Source organism: Salmo trutta, unplaced genomic scaffold, assembly GCF_901001165.1.
Source record: "Salmo trutta unplaced genomic scaffold, fSalTru1.1, whole genome shotgun sequence".
NCBI lineage: Eukaryota > Metazoa > Chordata > Actinopteri > Salmoniformes > Salmonidae > Salmo > Salmo trutta.
The window spans coordinates 2,369,943-2,383,703 of record NW_021822992.1 but is presented as its reverse complement, the minus strand read 5'-3'; the positions used below and the strand labels follow the sequence as shown (position 1 = coordinate 2,383,703).

At 41.3% G+C, this 13,761-nt stretch overlaps 2 protein-coding genes across 3 annotated transcripts in view; both read right to left on the bottom strand.

Moving 5' to 3' along the window:
• Positions 1-13,761, bottom strand: part of zgc:110410 (LFG_like domain-containing protein) — a 345,300-nt gene that overhangs the window by 146,131 nt on the left and 185,408 nt on the right. The gene's annotated exons all lie outside the window — the stretch shown is intronic.
• LOC115187938 (zinc finger CW-type PWWP domain protein 2-like) lies at positions 11,123-13,407 on the bottom strand. The gene is made up of 5 exons (XM_029747019.1): positions 13,079-13,407; positions 12,646-12,808; positions 12,239-12,365; positions 11,854-11,936; positions 11,123-11,642 (listed from the first exon to the last, which is right to left on the bottom strand). The coding sequence occupies exons 1-5, from the start codon at positions 13,390-13,392 to the stop codon at positions 11,514-11,516; spliced, it is 816 nt and encodes a 271-aa protein (XP_029602879.1). The 5' UTR covers positions 13,393-13,407; the 3' UTR covers positions 11,123-11,513.

Sequence of the window (13,761 nt, the reverse complement as noted above, 5' to 3'; positions counted from 1 at the left end):
TCAATGGTACACTGTGTTACAGAAGAAATGATCATCGTACAGACTTCAGATTATCATACACCTAGATGTTGATTGTTAAAGCAAAATATATCTGTGACTATCTGGTGTGTCTTTGGGTGTACGTCTCTATGCTGTGTGTGTGTGAACGTGTGTGTGTCTAATTTAACATTCCAGTTTTAATATTAAGATTATCACTGCTGATCATTCAGACCGCATGAACACATCCTACACTGATTGGGTCTGTAAGGATTCACAGAGAGAGAGAGAGAGAGAGAGAGAGAGAGAGAGAGAGAGAGGAGAGAGAGAGAGAGAGAGACAGGGAGAGAGAGAGAGAGAGAGAGAGAGAGAGAGAGAGACAGGAGAGAGAGAGAGAGAGAGAGAGAGAGAGAGAGAGAGAGAGAGAGACAGAGAGAGAGAGAGAGAGACGCTGGGGATCTGAACAGGGCCACATTGTCCTCTCTCTCCTAACAGATGTTATCTCACTCACTAATTGGCCAAGCAGCAAAAACATAGGGTGTTTCTCAATATGCATACTACCATGCTCCACACTCTCATGCTCTGAGTGCATTCTCAGAGTACGTTCTTGTGAGGATAAGAGTGTGGAGAACACATAAAACATTACACTTGAGAAGCACTCCCCCTACTGTATTACCTCACGCTGCACCTCCTCATTCGATGAACCTTCCAACCAGGACAAAGGCAATAAAGATGAAACAAGATTTACACAAAGCAAAACGTTTTACTTCATAACTATCTGCTAGATATATGTGAATCGTAATAATGCAGCTAACCCAGCTGGTTAAACAGGCAAAAATGACCTAAAACTAATGTTATGCAAGGTAGATGTAAATTCTTTGTGGGTAGCTAGCTAACAATTCTCCGTGGCTATCTGGCTCACTAACAGTACTAGTAGCTAGCCAGTTAGCCCTAACAATACTAGTAGCTAGCCAGTTAGCCCTAACAGTACTAGTAGCTAGCCAGTTAGCCCTAACAGTACTAGTAGCTAGCCAGTTAGCCCTAATAGTACTAGTAGCTAGCCAGTTAGCCCTAACAGTACTAGTAGCTAGCCAGTTAGCCCTAATAGTACTAGTAGCTAGCCAGTTAGCCCTAACAGTACTAGTAGCTAGCCAGTTAGCCCTATTGACTTATTATGAGTTTGTGATATACGGTCCATAGGCAGGTAAACATGCTAAAATCGACACAGCATGTATTTATTATTAACGTAGCAAGATAAAATATTGTAGTCAGGCAACATATGAGATGTGAATAGTCAAAATGTCATTGCGAAGTCAGTGTATTTTCTCTGGCTTCAGCTCAAAAAAATGGCCGCTATTGATTTCAAGAAATGTTCTGTGATTTTATTACGTGGTTGAGTCATATTTCTTTGCAAACTTTCCGTTGCAGCTTGCATCGATACATGCTTTAAAAAATGGCCAAACGGAGTATGCACAGGAGAAGTGCCCTCCGTGCTCCAAAACAGGCAGAGCCAGAGTGCTGCTGTTCCCTCAGCCAAGCCGAGTTAAGGAGAGGGCTGGTGAGCCTGGATCCCTGGCTGATGTCCTTTACCCTCCTTTAACTCCCAGCTAAAACACAGAGAGAGAGAGACAGGTCTGAGACTGGGACAGAGCTGAGAGAGCACCGTGACAACCTCACTGGTATCTCTGATGCTACGCCAGCTTACTCACTAGCAGTGGACACACCACTGTCTGCTCACCACTGTCTGCTCACCACTGTCTGCTCACCACTGTCTGCACACCTCTGTCTGCACACCACTTTCTGCTCACCACTGTCTGCTCACTACTGCCTGCTCACCACTGTCTGCTCACCACTGTCTGCTCACTACTGTCTGGTCGCCACTGTACGCTCACTACTGTCTGGTCGCCACTGTCTGCTCACCACTGTACATCACCACTGTCTGCTCACCACTGTACATCACCACTGTCTGGTCACCACTGTCTGCTCACCACTGTCTGGTCGCCACTGTCTGCTCTTCACTGTCTGGTCACCACTGTCTGGTCACCACTGTCTGGTCACCACTGTACGTCACTACTGTCTGCTCACCACTGTCTGGTCACCACTGTCTGGTCACCACTGGCTGGTCACCACTGTCTGGTCACCACTGTCTGGTCACCACTGTCTGGTCACCACTGTACATCACCACTGTCTGCTCACCACTGTCTGCTCGCCACTGTACGTCACTACTGTCTGCTCACCACTGTCTGCTCACCACAGAAGCCCAGTCATAGGCATCCCTGAAGAGGGTCAATCTCTTGGCTGACTGGGGTCTGTGGTACTCTACTATATGAATGGGCTTTCTGAGATATTAAACACCTCTCAAGACATTGTGAGATCTGATAAACTGTGCAACATCAGCACCAATGGCAGTGTAACAGAGCTGTCAGACATCACACTCATAACACTGTCATCACTGCTCTGTGGAACAGCCCAAGCTCCAGTGTTTGTTTTAGTAAACATTAGCATAATGTTTCAACAGCGTTCTGTGGAGAAGAAGCTGTCAAGACCGGTAAAGACACCGTTGGAGAAACGGAAGCCAGCAGCATCTCAAAGTACATTCCTGACCAACACTAAATCACTATCAATACATTCACCCACCAACACCCTTCCCCATGTAAGGTAGTCTGGTTATTTAAACTCATTCCCCTTCAGGGATTTAAACACTGCAGGTAGTCTGGTTATTTAAACTCATTCCCCTTCAGGGATATAAACACTGCAGGTAGTCTGGTTATTTAAACTCATTCCCCTTCAGGGATTTAAACACTGCAGGTAGTCTGGTTATTTAAACTCATTCCCCTTCAGGGATTTAAACACTGCAGGTAGTCTGGTTATTTAAACTCATTCCCCTTCAGGGATTTAAACACTGCAGGTAGTCTGGTTATTTAAACTCATTCCCCTTCAGGGATATAAACACTGCAGGTAGTCTGGTTATTTAAACTCATTCCCCTTCAGGGATATAAACACTGCAGGTAGTCTGGTTATTTAAACTCATTCCCCTTCAGGGATTTAAACACTGCAGGTAGTCTGGTTATTTAAACTCATTCCCCTTCAGGGATTTAAACACTGCAGGTAGTCTGGTTATTTAAACTCATTCCCCTTCAGGGATTTAAACACTGCAGGTAGTCTGGTTATTTAAACTCATTCCCCTTCAGGGATATAAACACTGCAGGTAGTCTGGTTATTTAAACTCATTCCCCTTCAGGGATTTAAACACTGCAGGTAGTCTGGTTATTTAAACTCATTCCCCTTCAGGGATTTAAACACTGCAGGTAGTCTGGTTATTTAAACTCATTCCCCTTCAGGGATTTAAACACTGCAGGTAGTCTGGTTATTTAAACTCATTCCCCTTCAGGGATTTAAACACTGCAGGTAGTCTGGTTATTTAAACTCATTCCCCTTCAGGGGTATGAAGCAGAACTGTAGAACTGTATGAAAGCCAGTCTTATGATAAATAGGCAAGTCAACGTTAATACGTTCGTTCAGAGGAAGTGTGGGGATTTCTTAAAGCAGTACCAGATCATAGAGCACGTCCTTCTTCAAACAGCGAGTTGGAGGGAGATTCTACTATTCAATTAGTTGTTTTCCTATTCAACATCAGCAGTGTCATTTCACCACCGCACAGCGTGGAACAAACTCACAACACACTTTTATGACCTAAGCAGGCAATGTTGTGCAGCACCGCAGCAACTACCAAGATGTAGGGTGCAGTACACACACACACACACACACACACACACACACACACACACACACACACACACACACACACACACACACACCTCGCTGAGCTCTCAGTAGCAGCTCTGCAGTGTAATTAAAAGGAAAGCCATGGCTGCAGCATCACATTCCCCTGCTGTCTGTCTGTCTGTCTGTCTGTCTGTCTGTCTGTCTGTCTGTCTGTCTGTCTGTCTGAGGTCAATCTATCAAGGACATGTGGCCTTGTTTAAAGCGTTCTGGAACCTTTCAAAAGATTCACAGACCAGGCTACTGTGTACAACAATACACAAGAGAATTCAGTCTAAAGATTCACAGACCAGGCTACTGTGCACAACAATACACAAGAGAATTCACAGTCTAAAGATTCACAGACCAGGCTACTGTGTACAACAATACACAAGACAATTCAGTCTAAAGATTCACAGACCAGCCTACTGTGTACAACAATACACAAGACAATTCAGTCTAAAGATTCACAGACCAGCCTACTGTGTACAACAATACACAAGAGAATTCCACAGTCTATCGCTGTCTAGCGCACTAAGCCTACTTTTTACCAGAGGCCATAGGGCTGTACACTACAAAGGGTATAGGGTTCCATGTGGGATACCACCCTGTCTGTTATAATATGGAGGGCTTGGTCCCTCCCCACCCTGTCTGTTATAATATGGAGGGCTTGGTCCCTCCTCACCCTGTCTGTTATAATATGGAGGGCTTGGTCCCTCCCCACCCTGTCTGTTATAATATGGAGGGATTGGTCCCTCCCCACCCTGTCTGTTATAATATGGAGGGCTTGGCCCCTCCTCACCCTGTCTGTTATAATATGGAGGGCTTGGCCCCTCCTCACCCTGTCTGTTATAATATGGAGTATTGGCTTGGTCCCTCCTCACCCTGTCTGTTATAATATGGAGGGCTTGGTCCTTCCTCACCCTGTCTGTTATAATATGGAGTATTGGCTTGGTCCCTCCTCACCCTGTCTGTTATAATATGGAGTATTGGCTTGGTCCCTCCTCACCCTGTCTGTTATAATATGGAGTATTGGCTTGGTCCCTCCTCACCCTCTCTGTTATAATATGGAGGGCTTGGTCCCTCCTCACCCTGTCTGTTATAATATGGAGTATTGGCTTGGTCCCTCCTCACCCTGTCTGTTATAATATGGAGTATTGGCTTGGTCCCTCCTCACCCTGTCTGTTATAATATGGAGTATTGGCTTGGTCCCTCCTCACCCTGTCTGTTATAATATGGAGTATTGGCTTGGTCCCTCCTCACCATGTCTGTTATAATATGGAGGGCTTGGTCCCTCCACACCCTGTCTGTTATAATATGGAGGGCTTGGTCCCTCCTCACCCTGTCTGTTATAATATGGAGGGCTTGGTCCCTCCTCACCCTGTCTGTTATAATATGGTGGGCTTGGTCCCTCCCCACTCTGTCTGTTATAATATGGAGGGCTTGTTCCCTCCTCACCCTGTCTGTTATAATATGGTGGGCTTGGTCCCTCCCCACCCTGTCTGTTATAATATGGAGGGCTTGTTCCCTCCTCACCCTGTCTGTTATAATATGGAGGGTGAGGTTGGTTCTGGTCGACCAGTACTCACCACCTCAAATTGTTTGTGTTCAGATGTGGAAAGCGTGCGTGCCAGTGACATCCCCCATCATATCCTAAAAAGGTTTGCACCACACAATGTCACAATCGTCGTAAGAATGAGGAGACCAAGGCACAGCGTGCGTAGAGTTCCACATGTTTAATAAAGGAAACTCACCAAAACAATACAAACCAAACAAACCGTGAAGTCATGGCGTGCAATAACCTGCACCTACACATAAACAAGATCCCACAACTCAAGGAGGGAAAAAGGGCTGCCTAAGTATGGTTCACAATCAGAGACAACGATTGGAAACCACACTCAGCCAAAACAAAGAAATAGAAAAACTAGATTTCCCACCCCACATCACACCCTGACCTAACCAAACTAGAGGAAAATAAACGTCTCTAAGGCCAGGGCGTGACAATATAGCTCAGTATTGATATTTGTACCTATTCAACAAATAGAGATTTTACAGAAACACCTCAACATGTCGAGTCAGTTCCAAAATGATTGACACCCTTTAGATGAGCAAAATGACAAATACTGAGCTATACAGTAGGCTCAAAAACATGGAAATTATATTGTTTTACTAATACACAGTGGTGTAAAGTACTTAAGTAAAAATAATTTTTAAAGTACTACTTAAGTAGTTTTTGGGGGGCATCTGTACTTTACTATTAATATTTATTACAACTTTTACCTCCCTACATTCCTAAAGTATCACGGTCGTTGTAATAGATGGACCAAGGCGCAGCGGGTATGTGAATGCTCATTTTATTTAACACAACAAAAAAAACAAGAAACCGATGAACAGACGACAAACATCCTTGTAGGCTCACACAGCAGTACAAAGAACAATCTCCCACAAACCCCGAAAAAAAACATACTCCTAATTATAGGACCTTCAATCAGAGGCAACGATAGACAGCTGCCTCCAAATGAAGGCCCCAAAACCAATTAGCAAAACATAGAAATACAAACGACTAGACAGAACATAGAAATAAACTAACATAGAATAATAACCAAAAACCCCGGAATACATAAATCTAACACCCCTCTACATACACAACCACCCCTAACCATATAAAACAAACACCCCCTGCCACGTCCTGACCAAACTCAAATAACCAATAACCCCTTTACTGGTCTGGACGTGACATAAAGAAAATAATGTACATTTTTTCCTGACACTCAAAAGTACTCATTACATTTTTAAGGCTTAGCAGGACAGGAAAGTAGTCCAATTCACACACATATCAAGAGAACATCCCTGGTCATCTCTACTGGTTATCTGTAGCTATCTACTGGCTAGTGTTGGAGTGTGCCCCTGGCTATCAGTCAATGTAAAAAAAAAAAAGAAAATGGTGCCGTCTGGCACCAAGGAATTTGAAATGATTTTTTTTCTACATTTTTCTTTTGATACTTAAGTATATTTAAAACCAAATACTTTTAGACTTTTACTCAAGTAGTATTTTACTGTGTGACTTTCACTTTTACTTGAGTCATTTTCTATTAAGGTATCTTTACTTTTTCTCAAGTATGACAATTGGGTACGTTTTCCACCACTACTAATACAATTGCCCAGAGAAAGAGATTTTTATTGGCACCCCTGTTTTCAATACTCCGGCACCCTCCCCTTACGGGGATAAAGGTACTGAGACTTATTCTAGAATGTTTTCTGAGATTCTAGAACACCTTGTGAGGATAAAGGTACTGAGACTTATTCTAGAATATTTTCTGAGATTCTAGAACACCTTGTGAGGATAAAGGTACTGAGACTTATTCTAGAATGTTTTCTGAGATTCTAAAACTGTCACGTCCTGACCAGTAAAAGGGGTTATTTGTCATTGTAGTTTGGTCAGGGCTTGGCAGGGGGTGTTTGTTTTGTGCGTTTCGGTGTTTTTGGTTTATGTTCTATATTTTCTATTTCTATGTGTATATCTAGTTTTCTATTTCTATGTTGGGTTTTTTGCAATGACCTCCAATTAGAGGCAGCTGGTTGTCGTTGTCTCTAATTGGAGGCCATATTTAGTTGGGTTTGATTTCACTTGTGTTTTGTGGGTGGTTGTTTTCCTGTATAGCATGTGTTGCCTTACGGAACTGTTCCGTCCTTTGTTTATTTAGTTTAAGTGTTTTCTTTAAATAAATTAAGGAGATGAGTGCTTTACCCGCTGCGCCTTGGTCCAATCCTTACGACGCCCATGACAAGAACACCTTGTGAGGATAAAGATACTGAGACTTATTCTAGAATGTTTTCTGAGATTCTAGAACCCCTTGTGAGGATAAAGGTACTGAGACTTCTTCTAGAATGTTTTCTGAGATTCTAGAACACCTTGTGAGGGTAAATGTACTGAGACTTATTCTAGAATGTTTTCTGAGATTCTAGAACCCCTTGTGAGGATAAAGGTACTGAGACTTATTCTAGAATGTTTTCTGAGATTCTTGAACACATTAGGAGAGATCTTAGAACAGTCCTCCATACAGAATCCTTTCAGATCCTTGATATCCTTCGATTGTGCTCATGGACTGGTTCTCTTCAATTCACACCACAGGTTTTCAATAGGGTTCAAGTTCGGAGGCCTGATTTTGTGGTCAATTAACAATTTATTTTTGGATGTTGATGTGTGCTTGGGGTTATCGTCTTGCTGGAAGATCCACTTGCTGCCATGTTTCAGCCTCCTGGCAGAGACAACCAGGTTTTTATCTAAAATGTCCTGGTACTGAGTAAAGTTCATGATGCCGTTAACCTTAACAAGGACCCCAGGATCAGTGGAAGCTAAATAGCCCCATAACATCACACATCCACCACCATATTTTACAGTAGGTATGAGGTTATTTTCTATATATGTATCCTTCTTTCGACGCCAAACCATTGGGTGTGCGTTACCAAAGAGCTCTAGAGAGAGAGAGAGAAAGAGAACTAGAGTCACACAATACTAACCACCTCCACTACACCGTGATGAATGAACCAGAAACGTATGAAGACCCTCACAGACTCTGTGTTTATAACAATAAACCAGAAACGTATGAAGACCCTCACAGACTCTGTGTTTATAACAATAAACCAGGAGTCAAATAATCTGAAAAGCTGCTGACCAGCTAAGAACAGAAAACATCAAGTAGCCAGAAAATCTCAGCCACTGTGAAGCTGTTTAGACTCGTAGGACGTAGGTAGAATGTAGTGGAGTGTCATGCTTCATGGCCAAACCCAAGCTTATACTGTTATATACAGTACATTATCCTGCACTATACTGTTATATACAGTACATTATCCTGCACTATACTGTTATATACAGTACATTATCCTGCACTATACTGCTATATACTGTTCATTATCCTGCACTATACTGCTATATACTGTTCATTATCCTGTACTATACTGCTATATACTGTTCATTATCCTGCACGATACTGCTATATTCAGTACATTATCCTGCACCATACTGTTATATACAGTACATTATCCTGCACCAGACTGCTATGTACAGTACACTATCCTGCTCCATAATGCTATATACAGTACATTAACCTGCACTATACTGCTATATACAGTACATTATCCTGCACTATACTGTTATATACAGTACATTATCCTGCACTATGCTGTTATATACAGTACATTATGCTGCACTATACTGTTATATACAGTACATTATCCTGCACTATACTGCTATATACAGTACATTATCCTGCACCATACTGTTATATACAGTACATTATCCTGCGCCAGACTGCTATATACAGTACATTATCCTGCACTATACTGCTATATACAGTACATTATCCTGCACTATGCTGTTATATACAGTACATTATGCTGCACTACACTGTTATATACAGTACATTATCCTGTACTATACTGCTATATACTGTTCATTATCCTGTACTATACTGTTATATACAGTACATTATCCTGCGCCATACTGTTATATACAGTACATTATCCTGCACTATGCTGCTATATACAGTTCATTATCCTGCACTATACTGCTATATACAGTACATTATCCTGCACCATACTGTTATATACAGTACATTATCCTGCGCCATACTGCTATTTACAGCACACTATCCTGCTCCATACTGCTATATACAGTACATTATCATGCACTATACTGTTATATACAGTACATTATCCTGCACTATACTGTTATATACAGTACATTATCCTGCACTATACTGTTATATACAGTACATTATCCTGCACTATGCTGTTATATACAGTACATTATCCTGCACTATACTGTTATATACAGTACATTATCCTGCACTATGCTGTTATATACAGTACATTATGCTGCACTATACTGTTATATACAGTACATTATCCTGCGCCATACTGCTATATTCAGTACATTATCCTGTACTATACTGCTATATACTGTTCATTATCCTGCACGATACTGCTATATTCAGTACATTATCCTGCACCATACTGTTATATACAGTACATTATCCTGCACCAGACTGCTATGTACAGTACACTATCCTGCTCCATACTGCTATATACAGTACATTAACCTGCACTATACTGCTATATACAGTACATTATCCTGCACTATACTGTTATATACAGTACATTATCCTGCACTATACTGTTATATACAGTACATTATCCTGCACTATGCTGTTATATACAGTACATTATGCTGCACTATACTGTTATATACAGTACATTATCCTGCACTATACTGCTATATACAGTACATTATCCTGCACCATACTGTTATATACAGTACATTATCCTGCGCCAGACTGCTATATACAGTACATTATCCTGCACTATACTGCTATATACAGTACATTATCCTGCACTATGCTGTTATATACAGTACATTATGCTGCACTACACTGTTATATACAGTACATTATCCTGTACTATACTGCTATATACTGTTCATTATCCTGTACTATACTGCTATATACAGTACATTATCCTGCGCCATACTGTTATATACAGTACATTATCCTGCACTATGCTGCTATATACAGTTCATTATCCTGCACTATACTGCTATATACAGTACATTATCCTGCACCATACTGTTATATACAGTACATTATTCTGCGCCATACTGCTATATACAGCACACTATCCTGCTCCATACTGCTATATACAGTACATTATCATGCACTATACTGTTATATACAGTACATTATCCTGCACTATACTGTTATATACAGTACATTATCCTGCACTATACTGTTATATACAGTACATTATCCTGCGCCATACTGCTATATACAGTACATTATCCTGCACTATACTGATATACAGTACATTATCCTGCACTATACTGTTATAGAGTACATTATCCTGCACCATACTGTTATATACAGTACATTATCCTGCGCCATACTGCTATATACAGTACATTATCCTGCACCATACTGTTATATACAGTACATTATCCTGCGCCATACTGCTATATACAGTACATTATCCTGAACATACTGCTATATATAGTACATTACCCTGCACCATACTGCTATATACAGTACAATATCCTGCACTATACTGCTATATACAGTACATTATCATGCACTATACTGCTATATAAAGTACATTATCCTGCACTATACTGCTATATACAGTACATTATCCTGCACCATACTGCTATATACAGTACATTATCCTGCTCCATACTGCTATATACAGTACATTATCCTGCTCCATACTGATATATACAGTACATTATCCTGCACCATACTGATATATACAGTACATTATCCTGCACCATACTGATATATACAGTACATTATCCTTAGGCAATTAAGAAGTGATTGTTGATGCACCCCCGTGGTTTTCTTGTCTGATACCAATGTTTATTTCTTACATTCTCTGAACTTTAATCAACATGAGGAACACAACATGCAGCCCGTATTGCACCGGAATAACAATATAGCAATAACATAAAATGACACCTTGAGAATAAATGCACACGGTGAGATATTAACCAAACGGGTCCAAACAGAGAAGACTGTACTGAGGTTGTAGGCTTCTTTATACTGCCAGTCACCACAATGTATATTTTCTTCAACAAAGACCACAGTATCAAATATTTTAGAACAATATAACATTTCAAATAAATATCATAAATATAAAGCACTTTAAAGAGGAAAGGATTAACATGTCTTTAAGAAAAACTCTCTGGAAATATCTTGTTAAAAAAAATATCTTGTTTAAAAAATCTCTTATTTCTTGGTTCCTGCAGTCATCAGGTCTTCCAGACAGGCAGCGCTTTCAAACCTGAAACCTTCTATGATCAGAGTGTCTCCATCCTCCTCGATGCTGTCGTCCCACATCCTAATCATCTGGTCTCGCTGTCACAACATCAATACACACAGAACACGTAGCCAAATACAACACGGCGTCATCATTTATCTCATTCAAAATAGTCAATCATTGATGTATGTACAGTGTCACATTTTTGTTGGGTTGTTGTCTGCAGAAACATTCTAATAGCACTGGATACTGGATACCCAGGAGATTGTTAGTAAAATACAGAAGTTACTAGAAGCCAAATGTGTCTACCTTGCTCTGGTTGTCCTGCTGGTTGGAGCATTGTCTGAGCATCCTCTCAATAGCATGCATTAACCTCTGAGCCTGACTCAACACTGCACTGACACACAGTCACAGGGGTCACATCATGCAACACAGAATCAACACATTATCACCACAGAACTATTTGGACAACAGCATGGCACCATCTCCATATATCTGAATGTATTTTTCTGCCTATTTCAAATATGAAACCTATTTCAAATATGAAACTTACTTCAAATATGAAACATTAGAACCCAATTCTGGGACAATTCTGACAATTAAAGAACAAATGCAACATGTTCAAAAAGACAGTGGTCAGGTGACAGTACCTCAGAGACTATTCATGCAGTTATTCAGATGTAAGTCTACTCACATTCCTGAGGCTGGAAGTGGCTGATCTGCAGTCTCTCCTCACATCCCATCTCCCTGACCTTAGCCACCTCCTCCATCGCCACCTCATACGACTTCCCCATAGCACCTCGCAGGTTCCTGCATTTGGGCTATGCCGAAAAACACTTTTATTTTGTTTCTCAGACACAGATTAAGCCTAGTTTTGGAATAAAATAAAAAAAACATTTTTATTAGAGATTCTCCATTGAGAGGTTTTATTCTAGTTTAGGACCAGGCTAAATCTGTGTCTGGAAAAACCAGCTCAAAATGTTTCAAATGTTTTTAATTCCCTCCGAGATAAAGTATGTCTCGTCATATCACTGAATCTTTCATCTCTATTCGCCTTCACTAACTAACATTAAGCTGGCACACAAAGAAAATGATACATACTTTAGTGAAGGAGGTGTGGTAGAGTTCTACATGCTTGGTAGCAGCCCAGTATCTGGTGTGAGGTTTCCCCAGGAACTCAACATGGTAGTGCTCCACATAACCCTGGCTGTCCAGCCTCACATACTCCTCCACGTTGGGATCTGGACTTAGAATGGCTGGCCACCTGGAGAGAGCAACAATGATTAGTTAACGCTTTATCCGACACTGGTATGGATGAATTCAATAGAACTAACTGTAGTGGCTAAGGGACGGTTTTCATGGAACTAGATAAAACCTATTTCTGGACTAAAAAGCCCTTTCAGGCCTAGGGTTAGTGCCTGTTTTTATGGAACTAGATAAAACCTATTTCTGGACTAAAAAGCCCTTTCAGGCCTAGCCTTGATCTGAGTCCTAGAAACCGACACATAAGCACCAACTGCCAACCATCCCGTACCATGGCCAGTTGCATGCTTTCACCAGCACCAGGCTCCCGACAGGAAGCAGGGAGTACACAACCTTCAGGCCGTGTTCCTTCGACTGGGAGCTCTTGGGGAAAGGGCCCTGAGGGATGCTGCAGTGGCTGAAGAGAGGGTCTGGGTTCATATGACAGTGCCAGGACTTGCCATGGTCCGGCTCAGCCACCGCTTCATCTCCCTTTGGTACCAGTGTCCACTTCAGGCATCTGGGAGACTTGCACTGGACCCAGGTCTTGTCTGCATAGTAGGATGTTTCATCCTCATTGGCATTCAGGTCTGGAAGAAGACTCATTTTTTTTACAGCTGAACTGAGCGATCTTGGCTGACCTAAACAAGCAAACACAAACATATTGGCTAGCTAGCCCATCTGATGTTGTCATAGAGAAAATAAATAATTAGCGTCAGCGGTCTATAATGTATTTTCCAAGTCTACTTGCTAGCAAATATTTTTTAATATACTGAGTTACTAGCTAGACAATGAATGAATGGCCTTTGCTAACGATCCACACATTTAGATCGTCATGATTCTAGCTAACGTTAGCTAGCTGGCTAACAACATTCTAGCTTTGGATAAAATCCTTCTTATTAGCGCCTAGCTAACGTCCCTCTTCGTTCAAGTCGTTTCAAAATATATTGATAGGTACTTACTGGCTGGCTAGCT

Excerpts from the sequence above, each read along its gene's own strand:
- LOC115187938 (XM_029747019.1), bottom strand. The coding sequence starts at position 13,392 with ATGAGTCTTCTTCCAGACCTGAATGCCAATGAGGATGAAACATCCTAC. Across the intron at positions 12,366-12,645 it reads ACCACACCTCCTTCACTAAA|CCCAAATGCAGGAACCTGCG; the intron begins GTATGTATCATT and ends TTTTCGGCATAG. Across the intron at positions 11,643-11,853 it reads AGCAGGACAACCAGAGCAAG|CGAGACCAGATGATTAGGAT; the intron begins GTAGACACATTT and ends ATGTTGTGACAG.